The 25,363-nt window shown below is 39.3% G+C and overlaps 1 protein-coding gene across 1 annotated transcript in view; it reads left to right on the top strand.

The window, feature by feature from the left end:
- Nucleotides 1–1,024: 1,024 nt before the first annotated feature.
- The window catches only part of HERC1 (HECT and RLD domain containing E3 ubiquitin protein ligase family member 1), an 82,823-nt gene continuing 58,484 nt past the window's right edge, over nt 1,025–25,363 (top strand). The window contains exons 1-12 of the mRNA XM_054272421.1: nt 1,025–1,081; nt 13,938–14,893; nt 16,103–16,198; nt 16,495–16,689; nt 18,329–18,640; nt 19,227–19,323; nt 20,872–21,015; nt 21,639–21,766; nt 22,613–22,757; nt 22,845–23,016; nt 23,994–24,128; nt 24,904–25,069. Coding sequence (XP_054128396.1) covers nt 13,964–14,893; nt 16,103–16,198; nt 16,495–16,689; nt 18,329–18,640; nt 19,227–19,323; nt 20,872–21,015; nt 21,639–21,766; nt 22,613–22,757; nt 22,845–23,016; nt 23,994–24,128; nt 24,904–25,069 — 2,520 coding nt within the window. The 5' untranslated portion in view covers nt 1,025–1,081; nt 13,938–13,963. The remainder of the gene's footprint in view (nt 1,082–13,937; nt 14,894–16,102; nt 16,199–16,494; nt 16,690–18,328; nt 18,641–19,226; nt 19,324–20,871; nt 21,016–21,638; nt 21,767–22,612; nt 22,758–22,844; nt 23,017–23,993; nt 24,129–24,903; nt 25,070–25,363) is intronic.

The raw sequence follows: 25,363 nt of genomic DNA, 5'->3' as shown, positions 1-25,363 counted from the left end.
ATGGGAATGAAGAAATAGTAATTCTTTTCCTTGTTCTGAATTTTTAATCTGCTAGTTCCTCTTGTTACCTTCTAGCTCTTCCACTCGAAGAGCATAAACAATTATTCCCTGTTCACCTATTTCACATCACTAGTCTTTGTAAGCTTCCGTTGTGTTCCTGACTTAGGCTGATGTACTCAAACGTATGCAGTCCCTTCTTGCAGAGCTTTCCTCTTGCTTCTGGTCAGTTTTCCCACTTAGTTTGTGAATGTCTACTGACTCAGTCATGACATCCCTAATATTGTATGGACTGTACCAGTTCCTGTGGCTATAACTGAGATTTCTCACTATGTTGTTTGTTGTCGCTGTGCCCTCACTCATCTTGGTGTGCTGTCCTTGCTGCCACCATCTAACCTGTGACAATGCTCACCGCATCCTTTATCCTTCTTCAGACTTGGAATTCCATTCCTCAGTGACAGTTTGACTTTTTGCTGTTATGTTGTTCGTTTTGTTTAAGCAAACACTTTAATATCCTCCTGCTTGTCCTCTAATGTGATTCGTTCTGCCTTTTCTGCACATTTTGTCCCTGCCTACGGCATCCATTTCTCTTCACCGCATGTCCAATACATCAATTCCGTCAGGATCCCGGCCTAAATGAGATGCTTCGTTTCCCTGACCCGTTTCTTTGCTCGTTTTTATGCAAAAGCATTAGTCTGCTGTTCCTCACGCTCGGAGAAGCCCAACAAACCCCAGTATCAGGGCACCGTGTCCGTTCCCGGTGCCCGCCGAGCTCCCCCTCAGCCGGCCCGAGCCGCTCCCGCCGCGGTGCCGCCGCCCTCCGGCCTCGGGGGCGCGCCGCGCGTGCCCGCGCACGGGAGGCGGTGGCGGGCGGGGGCGGGGAGCGGCCGGCGCTCTCGCGAGAGCCGCGCGGTAGCCCCGCGAGATCGGCGGCTCCCCGCCCGCGTCATGTTTTCCCTGTGACAATCCGGGCCGGGAGGACGCGGCTCCCGGCGGGATCTCCGCGCCCCGCTCTCCGCGCCCCGCCGGCCGCTCCCGCGGGGCTCCCGGGCCGAGCGCCGCCGCCTCCCCCCGCCGCTGCCTGGTGAGCGCGCGGCCGCGCGGGGCTCGGAAGCGCGGGCAGGGGCGGGAGGCCTGGGCGAGCCCAGGGCCGGGATGGCTCTCCCCGCGCCCTCCCCGCCCCGCAGCACCGCGGGGCCGCAGCCGCGGGCGGCCGGGAGCGGGGGAAGGTGCGGGAGGCCGTGAGGGAAAGGGGAGGCAGGTGGGGCCCGTCAGGTGCCACTGCCCTGTTGCTGAGGGTGAGAGAAGGAAGGGCGTCCTCCTGCAGCTCTTCTTCCTTCGTGGAGGATTTTGTGCCTTTTCAAAGCGGTATAAACTGCGAATTCTGCACTGTGCTTCGGCTGAGGTCCTCGGAGCCTGTGCTTTTACCTCATGAACCTCATGAATGCTCTTGTAGTGTGGCCGTGCATTTTCCTCTAAATGTTGAATGCATCTCTGGGTACGTGCATCCCAGGTGGGCCCGGCAGGTGTCACAAAATTCAGTCTGAAATTTGTCATGTTTGCCTTCATCAGCTTCGTGCATGACTGTGGGTAGGTGTTCCTTGTGTCTCCACACCTGTCATCTGAATTGCACCGTCTTCCCATGGCGTGTTTGTTTGGTCTTGCTTGCAGTACTGAAACATTATATGTATACTTTTACTTAGAGATGATTTATTTTGTATTTCCAAGTGAGGTCCTAGCAGGTGTTTTGTTGTTGTGTTTTGGGTTTGTTTTCTTTTTAACTGCATATGTTTAATTTCATTGGGATGTTGCTGTACACAAGCTGCTTTTCATGTTTTTTAAAGGGCAGAATCCTATTGTTATGCCTTCTCCCTTTTACAGTGTATAGGAGAGGTTCAATGCAGTTGAAACATTTTAATTTCTGTTGGCACATATCTAAGCTGATTGATTCCTCGTGAGTGGTGTAATTTCTGTAGCTGGAACTGTGCTCTGTATACATGTAAACATATACTGTATGTGTCTGTATATGTACATGTGTATATTGATTTATGAGGTTGATCAGATTTGTAGTTTAGCAGAGTGTTCTATGCTGGTATTTCATAACAAAACCTCAGTTTACATGTGCTGAATTTAATGCTGCTTGTTAGAGACCCCATATATATAATATGTCTGCTCCATTGGGATGTGCGCCTGTGGAGAACTTTGATCTGAGGGTTAAGTGTCACATAGTTTTGGGGAAAATTATAATAAATATTTAATGTGGAAAGGTAGACTGTGTCCCTGGTCAGTCTACTACTACTTTCCCATTCTGAGAGGAATCTGTTTTTTGCATGAAATATTAAAAGCTGTACGATGTGCTACAGGACAGAGTGGCATTGCCAGTCTCCTGTAGCCTTGCACCTATGAGGAGTTTGTTAGGTGGCTGTATCACAGTGGTTGTGTTTTAAAATGAAACATCTTAAAGCTTTTTGTCTCTAGGGTGCAAACTTGTAGTGAGGTTTTCCTCTCTGCTCCTGTGGTCTTATTTAAATATGTCATGGAGGATTTGTTCTTTGAACATTAAGACTAGACGAGTTTATGGGGTTGGAAGTGTGTAAGTTGAAGGGGAAGTGGGAGTCTTGACTTTTTTTTGAAAACTATGTAAAGGAGGTGTTTATCTAATTGTTAAAGACTTGACATCCCTTTGCTTAATTGACTTATTTTTGCCAAGAGACTGCTCGGCATAGTAAGAATGTAACACAGTATTTTTTTGTTCATCTAATCTGTGAATTGAAAAATAGTTTAACAGTAAAAACTTGTTCTGCTGTTTCACAACTGAATTAAATAGATAGTAGTTGATTAAAGATCTTTGTTGGGTTTTGCCTTTAGTTTACCAATCTGAGGTAGCCAGAAAGTTTATTTTTCAAAGAAAACAGTACAGGGGTACTCTGCAGAAGCATATTAATATTTTAATTTATTAATAAAATGAATATTTTAAATGATCAGTAGTGACTGGAGTAGGACCAGTTTAAGAATGGGGAAGCTACATATGAAATTAGCAGTAATATTTGTGTTTGAGTAGTAAAATTATGTATGTTTAAGATGTTAAGACGCATGTAGCATTCCGATTTTTCTTTCCGTTTTTAGTGTTATTATTCTTGTAATACTCATGGGGTAGACATGCGCTCAATCCTGTTTTAAAAATAAGTAATGGAGACAGAAATTGTGTATTTTAGGTAGGCTTGGTGGAACAGGTCATAGGTTGTTAGGAAGTCATTGACCTTTCAAAGCAATGGCCTCAGATCCTGTACAGATACTTCATCTTCCTCTGTTCATGAAACTTGAGAGGTTTTTTACCTTGCCCTGGTGTGTTTTAGTTCAAAGCAGATGCAATTCTCTGTGGCTGTTTCTGACTCCCTGCTGTCAGTGTGGGCAGTGAATGGTGAGCTCTGTGCCGCCTGTGTTTGCCGTGATGGGCTCTCAGAAGTGCTCAAACTCTGAAATTGCTGCCGGGGTTTCTTTTTGTCTGTCCCCCTTGCCCTGACTTACAGTCAAGTGGAACATTCAAGTCTAGTAGGTGTTAGCTCTTTGAAAACATGTGAAGGAGCCCTCAGAAATGGGAGCTCTGCTGTCACAGGGCTGCTTGCAATAAGTGCAGGAGTGCTGCAGCTGCTCGCTGTGCTTTAGAGTCATTCAGAGTAACCCCTGTCAATCGGTAATATGAACAAGAGGAAACACAGCCAGTCTGGAGCCCAGTGGCTGCAGGGTTTGCCCATCAGCAGCAAGTGTAGCTGTGACCTTGGAGCTGGCCAGGTGTGTTCCCTGGCCTGTTGTGACTGACCTGATGTCACCAGGCTGTTTGGGAGAATGTTCAGGTGGCTCAAGCAATCATCTTCTCTGCTGGAAGTTGGAATTAATTTGCTGCTTAAAGAAGACCCTGCACTTTGAGTCCTTACTACTAAGAATTTTTTCTTTTGCTGTCAGAACTAGATAATACTGAAATTTCATCCTCAGAACATTTCCTTACAAATGCACGAATTTACACAACAGAAGTTTCTTTTTCAAGTAGTTATAAAGGAGTTCTCTGAGTCAAGAAATGCAAATGTTAGCAGGAAGTGTTAACACAAAGGGGCGTCCACAACTTAGCTGGGCACCCTGCTCCAGTGTCTCACCATTGAGATGTTTCTTCTTTATATCCAATGTTAACCTACTCATATTCAATTTAAAACTTGAAAATTTCCTGTTGTCCTGTCACCACAGGCCCTGATAACAGGTATCTCTCCCTTGCTCTTATATGCTCCCTTTATATATATAGATATTTATGTATTGATCTATCTATATATATGTGTGTGTATATATCTATCTAAGGGCTGCAGTCCACCCTTCTGCTTACATACAGCTAAGTTGAATGTGTTTGAATTTTGACTGTGTGTATTGCACTCTCCTGTCTGTTGCTGAGTTTTCAAGTCATGATTTCTAGTAAATACATCTTTAAAACTTCTGTAGTTTTTGCAAAAAAAAAATGTCTGTTCCTAAGTGTAGTGGTTTTTGAAAATATTGATACTACACTACACAGTAGAAGTGATTGTACCTTTTGGGGAAAGTGGTAGTGCTAAAACCTCACCATGGTTTTTGTCCCTTTTCCAATGCAAGATCAGGCACCTTTCCTTGCTCAAATTGTTGGGATGTTTTGATGCATATGGAATTTCTGCTTCTCAGCTCCTCTTCACCAACTGCTTTTGATGATTGTGTATGTGGAACACCCTGCATTCTCAGCTTTTGTTTCAGTAACCTTAAAGCATCTGAAGAAGTAATGGATTAAATTGATTTTTCTAAGTTTATCTGCTGAACAATAATGATGGTTTTTATTTCTCCTCTGCTTGGGTAGATTTTGTACAGCCCCTGGGGGTTTACATTGAGAAGCCATGATAAGGTTTTTATATCACTTTCCTTTTAAACACTAAAGTCAAAAGGGCAAATAGCTTTAATTTCATATTAACTTAAAAATAACTTTGTCTTCCTTTAGTCTGTCTCCAAAAAGATTTTTGGAGTAACCAGTTGTGACCAGCTGAAAGCATAGGGTTATATTGGTTTCAATACTATACCTGATAATGAATAAATGAATGATCCCACAAGAACCTAAAATCGTGTAGGAAGATGAAAAGTGGAAGAATATCAAGTAGAACCTTAGCATGGCTTACTTCACAAATATAAGGTTAGGTGGAATTCAGTATTTGGAAAGAAAAGTTGATGGTTGTTTGCATAATTACTCTTATTCTGAATGATTGTGTCATTGATTTAGTTTCCATATGCTGAGCAGGAGGCTGATACAAGGAGAAAGATCCTGGCCCTTGTGCTCAGTGGAGACAGATGTTCACATGCATCAATGCTGGTGTGTGTTTCACTGTCATGTTTCAGTAGTGAAGGACAATCTGCTCTAGCTGCTGTTCTTGCTTTTTCTGGGTTAGTTCCTTTTGTTCCTTGCTTCCTAGTCCAGATTTGGAGGAGACCACAACTTATTTTTTCTCTGCTGTTTCACAGTCCATCTCCTGTTACTGGTGCTGCTGCCTTTTTTATTTTTTTCGCTGCTTCTGAGGACATTTTTTGCTTTCAGTTCTGTGTGAATTTATAGTAATTTCTCTGCAGTGCAGGCACTTTCTAATTTATCTTTTTCTCTTTTTCTGTTCTGTGACTGTTTTGGATAGATTCCATTCACCTTGCATCTCTCGTGACAGTGTGTCCAGACTCCATGGACAGGCCAAAAAAAACATTTGAAAGTTCCTGCCTTGTATAGTGACCTACAGTGCTTTTTGGCATGGTGGAATATTGAACAGATAACTCCTCTAGCCAGCATTATGTCCTGTTGGTTTCAGCTGTCACAGTGTCCCCTTGCTGGAAGCCATATGAAACGTCTTGTGGGTTTTACATTTCTGTACATTTCATATTTTTGGTGTGTGACAAGGCAGGATTTTAGTTACCTTTATATATTCTTGGTTTCTAAATCACCTTTGCAGTAAAAGGCTCTAAATGTTGTTTGGAGCTGTGATTCCTGCTGCTAAATCCTGTATATACAGTCCCTTATTTAGGAAAAAAGGGAAGCAAATCAGTTGGGGTTACTTGTGCTTTCATTGTAAAATTCTAATAAGGATTGCAAAAACTGCAGCATGTGAAGCAAGATCCTTACTGGGACTTTGTGGCTTCTTTGTAAGAAGTATGAAAGGCTGGAATGATAAAAACTTCAGGTAATCTGCCATTTTATGGAACATCAGGTACTGTTAGGAGTGGAACTTGGCAAAACCAGAGAGCGGGCCTCCTGTTGCACAAAATAAAGGTACAGCCATATCTTGAACTTCACATTCAGCCTGGAGTTGTACAGGTTAGGAATTTGACAGAATATTGAGAAAACAATTTAGTAGTCTTGGATACAGCCTAAAGACTTTGGTTTGCTGGTCAGAACGTTACATGTATTTGAATGAAAAAATAATTTCAAAGGGTTCTAAGTGCTTATGCTAAGAAACTGAAATATTGAAACTTTGAAGAGATTCCACTTGTATAATGCAGCTGTAATACTGTCATCACAGTGAGGCAGTAAATAGAAATATATTAGGTTTTCTGTCACATTTTAAGCAAATTAGCTTTTCCAGAGCTGTGATTGGCAATGAACTCAGAACTTCTACTTTATCAAAAATTATCTAAAATAACATCCCAGAAAAAGTTCCTCAGTAGTCAGTGTCACTCGCAGTAAATGAATTGATTTATATTTTTAATGAGCTCGTAGAATTATCTGATCATTCTGATTGTGAAATCTTTCCTGAGTTTTGTGTGAGCCACAAAATGCTCGATGTTTCTGACCCATCACAGGAGTTAATGTGCAAACAAAGCTTTAACCACGTGTAGCAGCATCAAGAGCTGTAGTGGGATCTGGCTGCCATCTGTTTAAATATTAAATTTTCTACTCCTTTTTAGAAACCACGCAGGTGACATCAGGCTGAAGGGACCTTGAGCACAGGAGGTGCCCTGAGAGTCCCTCAGGCTGAAAACAATGAATGGAGCTGTTGCAGACTGCAGAAGCTCACTGTCAGTGAACACACAGTGAGGAGCTCTGTTCATGTGTGTGGTACAACACTGCAGGCAGGCCGTGCACACAATTCAGTTTCACAACCACATCTTCCTATTTAATTTTGGTGTTTCCTGCCTGTGATTTGACTGTACAGACAGACTTCTTGTGTTGCAAGCTTTTGTAATTAGGTTCCCATAAAATAGATGTAGTCAGCTTCTGACAAAGGTTGCTGAAATTGCTGATTGCAGGGAGGGAGGGAGTGAATGCTTGTGAGGTTTATTTTTCCTCTGAGAAAACTTTTTATTTTTAGGATATAGAATATTTACAGTTTTATAGGTGCAGTTTTTCAAGAGCTTTGCATAAAATAAAGCTTTCAGCTACTTTTGTAGGAGTTCTAAGAGCCTGAGCACTTGGCTTCTGTCAGAATAATTTTGTGTGTGCTTGATTTCTGCTGTAGTCAGGCTAAGTTAAAGAAAAATGTGTTAGTATTTTGTAGCTTTTTTCAAATTCCATCCTTGTTATATCTTCAGTGTGTGTGGTAGTGTCACTGATTTAAAAAAATTGATTTTCTTCATACTAATTGAAGCTATTGTGCATAATTTTATGCAATTTAAATGTTTGAAAGTCTCCATGGACTGTGAGTAGTTGTGCCTACCTTAAACACTATGTTAAAATACATTCCCCTTGTTTGCTGTGTTCATTTGACAACACTTGATGTAACACGAATTTTGCTTTTTATCCCTGTATTACAGTGTTTATTCTTTGGGCCTTGTACAGGGAGGGAAGCACAAAGCTGTAAAATAACAATCAAGCAGGAAGATTCAGGTCTGTACAAGCAATGGGAAATCACTGTGCTTCAGGATTTACCCACATTTCTGAGCTGATTGTTCATAGTTTCCTTTTCACAGCCTGAACAGCAGGTGCACCTTCTTCCTCCTTATCTGTGGACTTGCATTATTCCTGCTGGAATACCAGAGATCACCTGCATTTGGCAGTGGGGTGCAGCCAGTCTGTTTGGGGAGGGGAAGGCCCTAAATCAGCTCCTCCCTTGCACGTGTTTTGATGGTTTCTGTCTGTTGATAAGTTGAGTGTGTGCACACTGAGGACTTCAAAAGCAAAACATGTTTTGTGGGGAGACCACTCTTACACTCTCTAATCAAATCAACTAGATAATAATTCTGTTTTTTAAGGATCCTTTCTACAACTTTCTTTAAAACAAAACATAAACCCTTCATTTTTTTCTTGTCATGACTTTCATACTTACATGCTTTCCTGCAGGAATTCAGTGTTATCTCTTTTTATTTGCCTTGTGCTGTTCTTGATCTTCCTGATCATCTCAAAAGGAGCTGCAGTGTGATGTAACTGCACTGTACAGCTTCTGCCCAATCTCCACCTTTCTTTAAATTGTTCCAGCAATCTGTCTCTTAGATCTACACACAGCAACTTCTGAGGAGCTTTTTTAAATTCTAAGCATTTTTTAAATTAAATCTAAACCCTAGAAGGGAGCTTCCTATTTACTTCTATTAGGATACATTTGTTGTGTGCATGGAGGTGGTTTTTGGGTGACATTCAAGTATCTCCCATAATTTCTGAGCTGACATGGAAAGGGAAGACTGTGGAAATTCCTTTGGGGAATTGTGTATATTCTGTCCAAGATAACTTTATGGACTTTACCCTTCAACCCCATGCCAAAGTCCTTTGTAAATGACTCTCATTTCCCCCTGTTCCCTTGGAATATAGGAGTACTTGGGGCAGTTTCTAAAGTCCTCACTCCTTTGACAGTGTTGAAGGTGAGAATTTCCCATATTAACTTCTTTAGTAATGTTTTTTTCCCCCCTTGTGAGTTCTTATTCTTGCATTTGAAAGTGATCAAAGCTGTCCCACTTACCTCAAAGTGGCAAGACCTAAAAACTTCTTGGTTTCCTGAAGCTGTAGTAAAAATCTGAAAAAAATGTTTGTTCTTAGAGGTTTGACAGTCTTGCTGTCTGAGCCAACCAAGTGGATTTATGAGAAATATTTAGTGTCTCCTTTGTTCCCTTTCTAGAGAAATCTCTTTCCATAGCTAATTTAGGAGATGGTGCTAAGTGGCTGGAAATCTACTGTTACTTCTCAGTCCCATTTTACCTCACATATATCACTTTATAGAAACACACAAAAAAAAATTATACAGAATCTTCTTGATAGTTTCACTTTGATGTTAACTGAAATGCTTTGGAAGAATTATTCCCCTTTGAAAACAAATAATTGTTGCAGAAAGATTACTTGTGTTTCAGACACATGTACAGGAAACACAGATATTTTTAGTATCTAATATAAACACCAAAATATAAATATATATGTATATATGTATGTATGCATATATATATATATAAATATAGAAATATTTGTGGCTGAATGCCTATTTCATTGTGTCTCCTGGTCAGTTGTACATTAAGGTGTGAGTCATCCATGCAGTCAGTGACTTGGTATTGTATATATGCAATAAGCAAGCTGGGATTAATGACAAGATTAAATTCCTCTTTCTCTTTCTGTGATTAAATTGCTGTGGTGGCAGAGAGAAAGAAGGAACAGCATTCATAGTTTATCTCCTCATAATTTATTTCTGTTTCATGGAAATAACTTGTAAATGTAGTTAGATGCCTCTCCAGTCTCTTACTTTATTCTTGTTTGAGATAGGGGAATAGTTCTTTTTCCTAAAAAAAGATGCAGTTTTTCTCAGTGAAAGAATTGGCTGTTTGGCCTATTTCATTATTGATATAAACTTAATTTTAATTTTAATATGCCCAATTGTCTGTTGTATTTAATAATGACTTGCAATAGGTCATTCACACTTTCAATACATGTAATTTATTAGTTATTGTAGGCAAGCTTCCACCACAAAAATTAATATTTAAAGTGACCTGTAAAAATTAGCTGGTGGTTTCAGGCTGAATTGATTCCTACTGAAGAAAAAACAAACTCTTTAATAACACAGCATATTTTAAATTCTTTAACATTATTTGCTAGGCCACTGAAGACTTCATGCTTTCCCTATAATGTGACAACTTTCCTCTTTTTCCTTATTTTTCTCAAGAGGGAAGATCTTAAGTGCATCACTTATTATTAGTGTATACTCTGTCTTGCTGACAAACATTTGCAGGCTCTTGATTTTTTGTTTATTTTTTCCTTAAGTGCAGCAAACACATCTAATCAAAAACTTCTTTAAAATCATCATCTAACTAAATATATGAAGAGAAATAAGTGGATAAAGGGGTAATGAAATTTGTCATCAGCTTTCTTTCTGAGTTCTTGGCTGTGTGGAAATGCATGCCAATCACTGAGTTACAATGGTTTCACAATCACTAGGGCTGCTTGAAAGTTGATTTCTTTGAATTTGAAATGCATCGTTACCTCCTGTCTATTACTAGTTATGGCAAGATGTGGAATCTTGATGCTGAGCTTAGAATTCGGCTTAGTTTGGCTCTGTGGTGTGGGTTTTTTTTATGATGGGGAAAACCATGAACAGAGCAGAAGTAGCTGGTTTTGACTTCTGAGCTTGAAGGGACAGAATCAGGGATACACAGTCAGTCTGCACTGGGATTCAGCTTTGGAAGTTACAGGTTCACCTTCAGGTGCATTTAAAGCAATGGACTGATAAAAGGAAAAAGAACCCTTCTCTCTGCTGCAGGTAATTTTCGTGTTTCTTATAACATTAAAAGAGACCTCTCTTAAGAATATTTTCTTCCATAATTTAAATGATCTGCTCTCCTCTTAGCTCAGGCAAAAGCCTTCTCTGATTATATTCCTCGTGTTTTCACAGGTTTCATTTTAAAATTCTTTCCCTCACATTCCCTTTGATTTGATGTAAGAGGAGCAAACAGCAGTTGGTGTGCAGTGCAGGGATGGGTACCAGCAGCTCTCCCTGTGCTTGTGCCCTTATTCCAGCAGAGGATTTGATGAGCCTGAGCCTTTCCCCGAGTTCCGTTCAGCCCTGGCTGTGGTTCTCGGGGCGAACACTGGAGGCAGCCTTGGTTACCTTCGAGTCTTTCCATGCAACTCGAGTTGCTGCCGCTGCTGTTCCGGAAGAAAAATTCTCCATCCCGGACACAGAACTTGGCTTTCAGTGTTTGATATGTGCATTTCCCCCCAGTGTTCCCTGGAGTAAGCTTGTGAAATAGGTGTTACATTTGGTAACACTGTTGAAATCTTTGTTCAGCTATGTGTTTTAAGTCCCATTTTAGTTGATTTACCCATAGGCAGCAGTAAAATGGATGCAGAAATGTACTGCCCCAAAATGGTGATTTCCTCAACAGGAACTGTGGTTCTGAAAGATATGACAAATAAGTTGTGTTGCACATTCTCACGGTTCACTTCTTTTTTTTTTTTCCTCCCCCTCCAGCCCGAGGAGCAGAGGGAGAAAGGGAGGAGTAATGGCAGATAAAGTGGACATTTTGTTTTGTTTTTAATATAAATCCCAGAAAGTTCTGGGTACTTTAGTTTGAAGTGTTTTAAGTGTTCCAGTGTTGAAATAGTTTTATAAAGCTGTTGCTATACATTTAGGTTGTTACAGGTTTATGATGACAAGAGAAAAATACTTTTCTCCACTTGTCACATGTTTCTGGCTTCTCCCTTTGTGCCTGGCTGTGTGATCAGCATGTTCAGACAGTGTGTGGGACTGCACCCTGTGGGACTGGCCCACCCTGCTCACTTGGTGCCTTCCACACGTTCACCTGGCCCTGCAGTGCTCAAATACAGTGAAACAGCAGTGAGCATTCGCTTGAGTTTTCAAAGCCAAATTATTTTCTTTTTGTCTGCCCTAAAAAAACCTCCGATGTTCATGTCTAGGCTCTGGAGCAATTATAAACCTTGTATTTGTGGCAATGAGCTGGAAGAAATAAACCTACCTATACCCTGTGTAACTGTTACCTGGTTTCTGCTTAACTTCAGTGATCTCTAGTTGTTACATACAGAGAGAGATCTTTTACATTTGTATTCAGAGAGTATTTCCAGGGTTATGAGCAGTGTCTGGTTACAGCCTTCTGCCTGTCACATGAAACTGAATGTTATTTCCATGGTGGACCAACAATTTCTTCTGAAAGCTGCAGAAGGAGAGTAGGGCACTACTAAGGGCTCAGCTTCAAGCTTCAGTCTCTATTTTTAGAGATGCATACAAGGGCAGGAGGGAAAAGATCTGTCAGTTTTCAGGAAAAGCAGCAGTATTTGAGCCTTTGAGGTACATGAGCACATTTTGAAGTTTCTGAAAGAACAGTAGCTGGTGAAAGCATAAAGCCCATGAGTAAGTCTGTTTGGGAACTTCTTAATGGAGCTACATCTCCATGTTTCACCTCTTGATAAGGCACAAACTTCACATTAGACCAGAGTTAGGACGTTTTCATTAATTGGCCTTAGAGTTTCTGTTAGGATCCAATGGTAGTTAGCAAATACTTTGTGACAAATGAGATGGTGTTGCTCTTTGTTCATCAGCAGGGTCCTGGTGTAATAGTACCTGTCTGTGTCACTTGGAGGCTGAGCTGCTGGGAAGTTTTGTGGTGTGAGTAGACAGAAGGTGTGTCTTGTATGAAATGCAAGGAATGCTCCCTGCTCTGAGTGGTGCATAACAGCAGTGGCTGCAGTTTTGTGGGATAGTCCTGGGTAAGGGGCAGGTACTTGGGTAAGGCTCACTGGGGCTCATGGAAGGCTTTTCTGAAGGTATTCATCTGTTGTAGGGAAAATTTGGCTGAAATAGAAGTAAGTGCTTAATAGCACACAGTATGCTTTTTTGGCAGATGTATTGGCAGAATAACTGTAGTAGTTTATGTTTTTAATTTATGATTTTAGGTGTGAAATGTCAAGATAAAACAAGGACCAAATTGCACTGCCTGTTACCCGTTGTCCTACAAGCACGACATGGCAGCAGCACTGACTTTCACTGCATGGCAGAGAGTCTTTCCACCTCCAGGAGTTTAGTTTGGAATTAGATCAAATAGGGCTCACACTACCAAAGGACACAAAACTCTCCTTTAGGAAATTATAGTACTTTTTGGTGAAATTGTAATGTGTTAGGACTTACAGGGTCAAAGAACAGAAAGTAATCATTCAGAACCTATGTAACCCATGGTTAATGATTATAAAACAGGAGTTAAACACATCTGTTTTGTATAGTAGGAGATAAAGCATTACTCTAAAGAAAATTCTTTTAAAAGGAGCAGTTTGAAATCACTCACTTTGAGGAAGCCTCTTTGCATATTAAGCTATGAACTACCTTAGCAAAACTTAGAGTTGACATCAAGAATCCTCTTGAAGAACTGGAGTTCTAAATGCTGCTGGAATTAAAGTTAGTAATTTGAGTGTCTCTTTAGGATCAGAATGTTCTTTTAATTTGTTAAATTTTTTAAATTTTCTCAGACATAGACTTAGAAGAACCCTGGACTCAGCTATTTGTGATCAGTCTGTATTCTTGTATGTGAGAAATTTTTCGAACTCAGTGTAGGTCTTTAGGAATTGTGATCCTTTATTCAGACAAAATAGCAAAATATCATACCATTACATGGATGATCCTGCAGACATAAATCATCATAGTGCTGAGATAGGCTTACCAGCCCTGCACCTTTGTGGTTCTTGAGATCTCAATCTTAAATTACCTTATCTGTTAAATGCTGTTCATGTCACTTAGAATAATTAAATTTGCTTTATGTGAATTTTTGTCCATATGGATTTAGAAAATGCAGACTGACTTACACTGAAATTCTTACATCGTGTTAAGTAAGTTGCACATGCATATAGGTGAAACAGTGAAACTGGTAATTCTTGGTGGTCAATCTTTCTGTGCTTACCTTCTGAAAGGATTATTTGGGTTTGTCCTGCTGTCAGTAATAAGATCTATAGATAATATTGCATAATTGACAGTTTTTTTCATTTTCAGGACTAATGGCAAAGAAGTAAACCAGCATGGCAGCTATGGTCCCACCTGTGAAGCTGAAGTGGCTTGAACACCTAAACAGCTCATGGATCACAGAAGACAGTGAATCTATTGCAACAAGGGAGGGAGTTTCTGTCTTGTATGCTAAGTTAGTTAGCAATAAAGAAGTAGTGCCATTGCCCCAGCAGGTTCTGTGCCTCAAGGGACCTCAGTTACCAGATTTTGAGCGGGAATCTCTATCTAGTGATGAGCAGGACCACTACTTGGATGCCCTTCTTAGCAGCCAGCTGGCACTGGCAAAGATGGTGTGCTCAGACTCTCCGTTTGCTGGAGCTCTGCGAAAGCGTCTCCTTGTGCTGCAGCGTGTGTTCTATGCACTTTCTAACAAGTACCACGATAAGGGGAAGGTGAAGCAGCAGCAGCATTCACCAGAAAGCAGCTCTGGCTCCACAGATGTGCACTCTGTCAGTGAGCGCCCCAGGTCGAGCACCGACGCGCTCATAGAAATGGGAGTTCGGACTGGGTTGAGCTTGTTATTTGCACTGCTGAGACAAAGCTGGATGATGCCTGTGGCAGGACCTGGCCTCAATCTCTGCAATGATGTTATCCATACTGCAATAGAAGTTGTCAGCTCTTTGCCACCTTTATCTCTAGCAAATGAAAGCAAGATTCCACCTATGGGTTTGGACTGTTTGTCACAAGTAACAACTTTTCTTAAAGGAGTAACGATTCCAAACTCTGGGGCAGATACTCTAGGTCGTAGATTAGCTTCTGAGTTGCTTCTTGGTTTGGCTGCCCAACGAGGTGCCTTGAGATACCTTCTTGAATGGATAGAAATGGCTTTAGGTGCTTCAGCTGTGGTAAACACCATGGAGAAAACCAAGTTACTGCAAAGTCCAGAAGGGATGATCAGCTTTGATTGCTTTATGAGTATATTGACCCAGATGCGACGATCTCTGGTAGGTATAACCACCTTTGGATTTTCTGCATTCCAATGTAGCTGCATTCTTAACTGAGAAGATTCTCCACCCCAAATGCCAGTTTGCTGAATATGTTAGAAAGAGGGCTTTTTTTGTGATTTCCCTTCCTGTATTTTCTTCGTTACCCACCATCTCTTTCCCTTCCTGCCCACCTGTTCCCTCATAGGTAAAGATGAAACAGCAAAACAGTCTCTGTGTTGCATTTTGGTGTTATTCTCTAGCTTTAGGGAAAGAATTGAGGACACACTTGATCTACTTGGACTTGTACATTTAAGTTCATAGCAGAAAAAGTTAGAAAATCCCAAGTTCTGCAATACACCTTGTTTCCTGTTAGTTACTTTTATTACACATTTTTGCTCCCCCATTCACCTAGGCCTCTGCTTATTCATCTTCAGGATGTGCAGCAGTTTTGCTGATGCTCAGAAATTATTTTGATAGAAAATGAGCTAAATTGGAAGTGTGGCACATTGCTTTGTATATTGAGTGCTCACTGCTGGTGCTAGATGAATATTGCTTTCCAAGGTATGAAATTATTGCACAGTACACAGTCAGAAGCTATGGCAGCTTCTGTCTTGTGGTGCTCAGACTGAAACAGGAAATGACTTTTCCTCAAGTGGTCATCCTTTCCTTTCAGCTTGTACTGCTTGTTAATAAACATAAACTTTAAAATCTAAAAAAGATTCTAAAAAGGATCTAAAAAATATTTTGAAGAATGAGATCCATGAGAAGAACATGGCAGTAGCAGTATCTGAATCGGAATAAATGTTTTGATGGGCAACTTTATTTGCTGTTGGATTTGGGCTATATATACAATTAGAGACCAAAATATGAAAGATATGTAAACATAAAATTATTTATGATTAGTAATTTAGAAAAAAATATCACTTTAGACGCAAATAACATGCATTTCATTACAAAATAGTATTGGGAGAAATTACCTCCAAACTCAGATACCTTCACAAGACTGAATCACTATGAATGTTGGACCAGCACTTGTGGCAGTTTTGTTTTCCTGAAGTGTATGCAGGTGACCCAGCTCAGGAGAGAGGTAGTGTACTTATGCTTTTATAGAAAGAGATGTTAATTTTTGCTTAGCCATAAGAACAAGTTCCTAATGTATTTTGTTCAGGTGGACTGTTGCTGTATTGGAAGCATATTTCTCCTAATAACAACATTTAAACCTTGTAGGGATCATCTGCTGATCGAAGTCAATGGAGAGAGCCAACCAGAACATCAGATGGCTTATGTTCCCTGTATGAGGCAGCTCTGTGTTTATTTGAAGAGGTATGTCTTGAAAAAAACTGTTAAGTTACTGTAGTTTACTTCTCCTCACACGTGATTGGCGTGCACATGTGGGTGTAGTTATTCTGGAGTCAAAGAGGTGCAAAAAACATTGAAAAATAAAATGTAGTGAGACAAAGTCATTAAGCTAATTAGTTGGCAAGCTAATGATATGGTCGTGGTGATTTGTATTTTAGACAGTTACTGTGTTGAGGGGCAATTAAAGCTGCCTTAAACACTGTGACTGTATAGGAAGAAATATGAAATGCTACTGTGTAATAAATCTCTGGTGTGAACAGGTTTGTCGAATGGCCTCAGACTATTCCAGGACATGTGCCAGCCCTGACAGCATTCAAACAGGTGATGCTCCCATTGTGTCAGAGACCTGTGAGGTGTATGTGTGGGGCAGTAACAGCAGTCACCAGCTGGTAGAAGGAACTCAAGAGAAAATACTTCAACCCAAGCTTGCTCCAAGCTTTTCTGATGCACAGACGGTGAGTGACATCTGTTAATGGTACATTATGTAACATTCAGCAGCTTCATAGTCACAGTATGAAACTGAAAAATAGTACTTTATTTCTGAATGTCAAGTTGTAATGAATGATGTTCAGAACTGGTCCCACAGATTATTTTACTGAGGATATCTCACTACTTTTATTGATGCCTGGGAAAAACATTCTGGTTTGGTCTTAATGACATGCACAGATAAATATTCATGTAACAAGAATGACTGAATTACCTGACTTGCTCTGTGGAGACAAGTGTAGCTGCCTGTAGTTTTTTTTGGTGGGTTTGTTTTGATTTTGGTTTGTTTGCTTTTTGGTGGATTTTTTTGTTTGTTTTGGTTTTTGTTTGTTTTTTTTTAATTGTTGCTTAAAAGGTGCCTTAATGACTGCATGCTCTTTTCCATTGGTAGTTTTCACGCCAGGGATTGCTGAGTTTAAAGCTCCAAACTGGACTAGCTGCTGACACAGCAACCTTAATTAGCTTTCTGAAAATCAGTCTACATGCTCTTTCTGCTCTGTCACAGATTCTGCAGTTGCAGCTGGGCACTTCTATTGATGCATGACCCAGAATATAATAGTTTGCTTTTCTGGTACTATATTGGCTTTGCAGTGTTGACTTAAGTAAAAGCACTTTCTGGTCACTAGACAATTTAGGTGCATTTTCTGGAATTGTTTCTATGGACATCACTGATGTATTTTATATTTCAATGGGTTGCAGGACTGGACATCATAAACCAAGGTTTATGCATTCAGAAAAGTTTCAAAACATTTGAAAGAATAATACACAAGAATGGAATGCATGATCTGTATGAATGTATGAAAAACTCTTTTAATAGTACTGTATACAACTATACAACAAATTTATGTGATTTTTTCCACTTAGCCTTCCACTTGATGATTATGGTAGGAGTATCTGTATGAAGACATTCATTCCCATTAAACAGGACTGTGGCCACCTGTTGGGGCTGGTTTATGGTGTGCCTTCATGTGTCAGATGGAACCTGCTCTACACTTCTGCTGTGTTAAGATTCCTATAGGGAATGGTGTCTGTGTTACTCCATTTGCTGTTGGGTCATTCCTCAGCTGAGCACTGACTTCCCAAAAGGGACAAGTTCTTATTTGCTTAAAAGCTTTTGATCCTATTTCTTTGATGTTCATGTGATTATAGTCTCAAGTGAGTGAATTTTTAGCATTTGGTTTATTTTTGGGATGTTAGTGCTTGGTACTGCTTAAAATTAGGCAAAACCTACAGTGTTTCATCAAGCTGTTACTTTGTCTTTCTTGCTTTTAAAACATTAAGATTTCCATCTGTGAGTTTTGGAGATCTGAATGCAGCACAAGTTCTACAGTCTGTAGAAGAGATACAAGTAAATAAAATAATCACTGTTCATACACTTTAGTCAATTATGAAAATAGTTTTAATTGTAACATATTTCCCAAGAATTTTAGTTTTACTGCTTGCTGAAATCCAAATTATTTTAACATTGTGTTATATTTAGTTTTTACATCATTTTATATGAAGAAATCTGAAATTCTGTTAAAAAATACAGACTTCTAGACCTATATGTAAATTCTGGATTTGTCTAATCTCTGTATTTCTCTATTACATCCTTTTTTCTCTTTGTAGATTGAAGCTGGACAATATTGTACATTTGTCATTTCTACGGATGGCTCTGTTAGAGCCTGTGGAAAAGGCAGCTATGGGAGACTGGGACTGGGAGACTCCAACAATCAGTCCACATTGAAAAAATTGACTTTTGAGCCTCACAGGTCTATTAAAAAGGTGTCATCTTCAAAAGGATCCGATGGTCACACTTTAGCATTTACAACAGAAGGGGAAGTCTTCAGCTGGGGCGATGGTGACTATGGAAAACTGGGACATGGAAATAGTTCAACTCAGAAATATCCCAAACTTATTCAGGGTCCCCTGCAAGGGAAGGTATGTTTTGTGTAGTGGAGCATGTGTTTTTATTCTGTTCAGCTGGGATGTTGTGTAAGGTTTGAAATAGATAAAATCCTAAGAAAAAGTTCTGTGTTCTTTGTAGACTTCTCTTTGAGGCTGGGTCTGCTTGCAACAAAACACTAGAGCTTATGGTTGCCTGTAGGCCTGTGATTTGGGCAGTGGCATTGTCAGGAAAGCTTCTCACAGCCTTGAGTCAAACTTGTTCAGGAGCTTTCACTGAATTACAGTTTCAATTTTGCTAGCTGCAGCATCAAGGCTTTCACATATAGATTGTCTTAAACATCCCCTGATGCTGCTTTTTTCTCCTCTAAGACTTGGATATCATCATGCTAAACCTGCTTGATAAATAAATCATTAGTAGTTTTCCATATGAACTTTTTATGTACTTATTTCCCCTTATCAAATAAACAGAAAAGATTGCAAAGATTATGTGTGTACTTAATCCCTGTGAATGAGCAAGTTAGTTTATGTAGACTCCTTCTGAAACTTGACTCTCGTAATCTTTCAAACTTCCCACTTGGTTTGTGTAAAAACGTTGTCTTCCTTTATGTGTGTGATGTAGGTGGTGGTGTGTGTATCAGCGGGCTACAGACACAGTGCTGCTGTTACAGAGGATGGAGAGCTGTACACGTGGGGAGAAGGAGACTTTGGAAGATTAGGTAATGTGTAAATTTCATGAGATGCTTTTGGAAAATTCCTGTGTCTAGTAATGATTTTATACTCCTGTTTGCCTTGTTCTCCAATTGTCCACTCTGCATACATATACACATGTACTCAGGTGTGTGCATACAGCTGACAAGTGCAGCGGATCTTAAAAGTTTTTAATTCAGTTAATTTTGCAAAAATTATTTCTAAAAGACTTTTCATTTCAAGGCAAGTTGCTTTTTCTTCATTCCTAAGACTACCATTGCTAATGTCTCTGGAATGTAAAAACAGTTGACATTTGAAATAAACTGAAATTCTAGATAAACCTCATTTAGTGTGATAGTGGAATGATTCTTTGAGGAATCATAATAATATGGCTAATAATAGCAAGTGTATGATTCTAATAAGGATACTTCATGTTAAGTTTGCCAGAATGGCTTAGTGTTCTTTTACCTTAATACATCTAAAAAGTTAAATTTAACTGAAACAACAAACCCTGTATTACTACTTCCTTCAAGTTAACTTGTTTATTTTGTCATCTTTGCTATAGAGCTGCTATGCCTGGTGTAAAACTACTCTTCTTGAGCAGGTTCAGTTGAACCAACAGGTTTTATGCAGGAAATTTTTTCAAGTTGGGCTTTAGTTCCCTTCTGTTTTCTTTAAATGTCACAATCATCAAGTATAGAGGAGTAGAAGCAAGCAAGTGGCAGGGGTGGAAGATGAGGAGAGTGTTTGACAGTCACAGCTTTCAAGGGAATCAGTAGAAGCTCTGAGTGTATCCCTGTTGTTAAAAAAAGGTTAGAGGTTTAACTAGAATTTTGGTGGGAATTGTGGAAACCTCCTTGAGTTTTAGATTATATTGGAATTTTGACATCCTTTGGGGGTCTTGGAGTGTACAGTAGTGAGTTCTAGAATGTAACTCAGTGTAACATTTCATTGGGTTACAGGACATTCTTAATATTTAATCAGTTATGGATACCAGTGATAATAATTTTCCTCTATTCTCCGTTTTTCTTCGGTATCCACAGACTTTCTGGAGTTTAGTAGAAATAAAACTTTTTATGAAGTAGGTTTTAGCTGTAATGTACATGGTTTCTGCAGAAAGGACCTGTTAGAAATGTGGCTGTCTAAAGGCAGCTGAGGGGCAGATCTGTTCGGTCTGTGCAATGGACAGGAGTGACAGAGGGCTCTTATCACAGCTTCCTCATGCTGTGCACGATACCTGCTGCCCAGTGTTGGCAAGTCTAGCTACCTAATCAGCTGCTAGTGAAGGCAGTTGTACTAGCAGTTAGTTTTATTTCTTTTCAGTTAGGTAGAAAATAATCATAAGTTTTAGAGGCAGTGAGATCTGAACAAGTGTTCTGGAGTATGTCCTAAAGATTTAATGTTTAACTTTATGACAGGTGTCCTTCAAACCTTACTATGAGTCTTTCAGAGAAGTTGGCAGAAATCATCATTTGTGATGTCTGCAATACACATGGAATTTGAAAAATCATGATTGCAAAACAAATATAGGACTTTAATTGTCACTAAAAGAAAATACTTCTTTCTTTTTTCCTTAGGTCATGGTGACAGCAACAGCCGCAACATTCCAACTTTAGTGAAAGATATTAGCAATGTAGGAGAGGTTTCCTGTGGCAGTTCACACACCATAGCTCTGTCAAAAGATGGGAGAACAGTGTGGTCCTTTGGAGGAGGAGACAATGGTGGGTAAAACAAATGTTTTTGGTAGTAATTTTTATCTTATTCCATCTGCCTCATAGTTTCAGTACTCCTTGCAGTTTGGTTCTGGTTTTTATTCATCATTTGGTTGCTATTCAAGGAAGGGATTCTTAAAAAATCTAAATACAATATCTGAAGTTCACCTGCAAGATGATAGAATTAAAAAAAAAAATATTTCAGCAGGGGAGGAGTTTCACAGCGCAGAAGGGTCAGTGAATAGATGAACAGTTCTGGAAAAAATGCTGTGCTGATGACTTTCAAATAAGCTCACTCATGATATGTCAGTAGCTAATTATGTCCTACAAACTATTGCATGTAAACTCCCTGGGATTTGTGTTTCAATTTTAAAATAGACTATAATAAATATATATTTGTATCTGTATATGTATATATATGTAATTACAAGTCTGTAATTACTGTAATTGAAAGAAAATGGATTTTATAAAAATTGTAATATGTTTTAATTTTAAAAATCTACTCTGATATTTTTGGAAATCTGAAAAAATCTCTTTGGGAATACTTTTTAATTGTTTAATTGTTGTCTATGCATTGAAAATACCTTTGAAATACCATTGAAAATAAGGAAGTTGTGTTTCCTCCTTTGCAGGCAAACTTGGTCATGGTGATACAAATAGAGTATATAAACCTAAAGTTATAGAAGCCTTGCAGGGAATGTTTATTCGAAAAGTTTGTGCTGGCAGTCAGTCTTCACTTGCCTTGACATCAACAGGGCAGGTAGGCAAAACAAGTTTCATTCAAATTACAGGAGTTGGTGAAGAGAGTCTGGGTTCCTATTATCTCTGCATTTATTATTTTAACTGTTGAGAAAATGTTCAAAGAGTACTTAAATAGAAGTGAAGTTCTTGATTAGAGATTGAGGTACCTAATGCACAGGAGTGTTTCAAAATGTGCTAAGAGTCATCTAAGACACACTTTTCAAGATTCTTGCTTAGTCATAGAAAACATGTATTAACCTATGTTTTTAGGCTAATCAGTGTAACCAGTGTAAAATCAAATTGGATTCAAGAAGCAAACAACAATGAAATGCTTGTAATTTTTAATACAGTAATCAACTCAGGTGATTAAGTGATTTAATAGTTTTTTAAAATGCATATGTATATTAGAATATAGTTATTAACTGCAAGTTTTATTTCTAATCTGAAAAATCTCAGGAGAGCTTGGAGCTGAATGGTGAGGTGGTAAACAAGGGCCCTTCCTGGCATGATGGGCATATGTAATCCAATAAGCATTTCCACACATGTAACCCAGCTGGCCTCCCCACCTTCAGCTCTGTGACTCAGAGGCTCTGGCTTTTCGAAGTGGGGGTTAGGAATGTTGACATTCACTGTAGCAGTTTGTTTTCCTGCAGCAGCCTCCCTGGTGCTGTGCTCTGTGGCACCTCGGTGTCTGGGGGAAGGAGTGCACACTGTATGACACATGTGTTCAGTCAGGAAAGTCCTGTGCACACTGTGCTGAAGTGTCATTGCAGTCCTTGTGCAGGTGGTGTGCTGGGGTGTTGTTTGCTGTGCTGGGCAGTAGCACAGGTGTGACCTGCAGTGTTCTGTGCTTGCTTTGCTCCAGGTTTACGCGTGGGGCTGTGGGGCCTGCCTTGGCTGTGGCTCCTCAGAGGCGACTGCTCTCAGACCCAAGCTCATTGAGGAGCTGGCAGCTACCAGAATAGTTGACATTTCCATTGGTGACAGTCACTGCTTGGCACTTTCTCATGGTAAAGAGAATAAGCTCTAAAATGACATGATCCTCCTCTAGATCAAAAGCAGTTGTATTTCAGCTTTTTTCTACTTTATGTTTATAGACAATGAAGTTTATGCTTGGGGTAACAATTCAATGGGACAGTGTGGACAGGGAAACTCTACTGGCCCCATTACTAAACCAAAGAAAGTCAGTGGTTTAGATGGAGTTGCAATTCAGCAGATTTCGGCAGGAACATCCCATAGCCTTGCCTGGACAGCTCTTCCAAGGGACAGGTAATGATGACATTTGGGACAGGTATAATTTTATTCTTTTATGCAAGTCCTCTTTGGGATATATTTAACTGTTTCCTGAAAATGTTCCCACATCATCTCTGTCAAGCAGTCTGGTTGTAATGTTTTGTTCTGGAAAGTCTTCTTCCTCTCATCTTTAGATATTTCTTCTTTATGTATGAATGTTTCTTACATGTAGTTAGACAAAACCTACCACTGTTTACTAAATATTGACAAGGGAGTCAGTGGGAGGTGAAACAACTCAGCATTCTTTATTTTTTGCTTCTAAGGGGATTTTTTATGACTTGGGAAGTTTCTTTTAGTGTAATAAGTAGTACACTAATCAGGAGGCTTTTAGCAAGGGGAAGTTCAGACAAATTACTGAGGTGCATTTAAAGATCTTAAAAAATTTCTGTATGATTGCATGTTAAACTGAAAATAAATAGTTTGGTTATTAATAGACAATAACTCAAATAATATTTTTACACCAAAGATGTTAGCAAGTGATTGAAGTGAAACAGTAAACATTTATGTATGAACTAACACAGAGGAGCAGAAAAACTTAATATTTGGAAGATAATTGAAGAAGAATTTCAAATGCCCTGTTCTCAAGGGAGCTGTCAAATAAGGAAATAATGCTCTGTGCATTTTATCAAAGTCTCTAACCTGACATTTATGCTAAAACCAGCTTTGTGAGTACTGGTCAGCCTTTGCCTGAATCAGATTAAATGCATATGGCTTTAGATTTATGGCTTTGAGGTGTTTTTGTCCATAAATGTGGAGTGTTTGATTGTAAAGAGTTTTACAAAAAAGAAGAAAATACCTTCGTGGGTCAGGAAGTTGGTCTGCCATCGTTGTATTAGTTTGCTCTAAGAAAGAAGCTGGTTTAGTTAAGTGTGTATTCAACTTGTTTAAACTATTAATTTATTAAGGCAGTTAAAGATTTCCAGAAGGTAATTTTCCTTGATGTTTGATTCCAGGCAAGTTGTGGCATGGCACAGACCCTATTGTGTTGACCTTGAAGAAAGTACCTTTTCACATCTTCGTTCTTTTCTTGAGCACTACTGTGACAAAATTAACAGTGAAATTCCTCCTCTTCCTTTTCCTTCATCAAGGTACCTACAGCATATGTGTGTTACAGATTTTTATATTTGTTTTTTCTTTACAGCAGTGGTGCATGGCTTAGTCTTGGTTACTCTGTTCTTTAACAAGCTTAAATCTGGTTTACCTGCTCACTCAGGTGCCATTTGTGTAGAATTACTGTATTGTACTTGTATAACAGAGGAGCTTTACAGTGTCTCAAATGTAGCAGGATATTTAGTCTGAAATTTGTTTTCATTGTGCAATGAATTAAATGCTTTATTTCAGATCTTTCCTTTAAAATTCATTTTTCTGTGCAGTTGAAATGCATTTACTGTTTCTGTGTTGTCAGTTCTTACTCCTGTAACCAGTGTTTCAAATATTTTTAAGAGGACTAGAAAAGAATAACCTGACTTCTTGTTTTTAACCTGATTAGTGTACTTCTATATCTTCTGAGAGAAGATTACATTTATTGCTTCTTAAAAGTTTTTTTTTCCCTCTGTGTATCATATTATTGTTTATTTCTGTATTTTGGGACTGTTTTGCCTCATAATTCAGAGGACTGTTAATCTAAAGTGAATGCCTCTTACAACCATTGTCCACAAAAACACTTCTCTGTTCTAGTTTCAGTTTTTGTTCTTTTAAGGAGGTTGGCAGTAAGTTTCTCAGAGGAGTTTCCTTCAACTCCCAGTTGGAATTTACTTGCTGGTATGAAAAATCAAAGGAGAGTTAAAAGCTTAGTGTGCAAATAAATGGAAGGGAGTCATGCTAATAGTAGGAGAGGTTAATAGATACATATTTCTTTTACAGGGAACATCACAATTTTCTTAAATTGTGTTTGAAACTGCTTTCTAATCACCTTGCACTTGCACTGGCTGGAGGTGTAGCCACCAGCATTCTTGGCCGGCAGGCTGGTCCTCTTCGAAATCTCTTGTTCAGGCTGATGGACTCTTCTGTCCCTGATGAAATTCAAGAAGTAAGTCATGCCTTGTTGTTTACTTGTGAAAATTGTACTCTTCTCTTTTTTTTCTGTGTAGTTAGATATTTATTAGACTTTCTGAATGATTCTGACTTGTCAGTTTTACTCATTAAAGGTAAAAAGTGTAGTCACCATCACTGTTTCATGATCTGAAGGCAGAGGAGAATGCTTGCATAAGAACTTCAAAAAGCTGCTCATTTTGGAACTTCTGAATTATTCTTCCCTGTAATAATAAACCTAAAATGTTTTTGTTGTGGGTTGAGTAACTGACTCGGTTGAGTAATTCTCCTA

This window comes from Melozone crissalis, unplaced genomic scaffold (assembly GCF_028551555.1).
Source record: "Melozone crissalis strain CALT ecotype California unplaced genomic scaffold, PUWL_Pcris_2 ptg000014l_1, whole genome shotgun sequence".
In the NCBI taxonomy this organism is placed as follows: domain Eukaryota; kingdom Metazoa; phylum Chordata; class Aves; order Passeriformes; family Passerellidae; genus Melozone; species Melozone crissalis.
The sequence above is the reverse complement of the archived record's forward strand: the minus strand, read 5'-3'. Positions and strand labels throughout refer to the sequence as shown.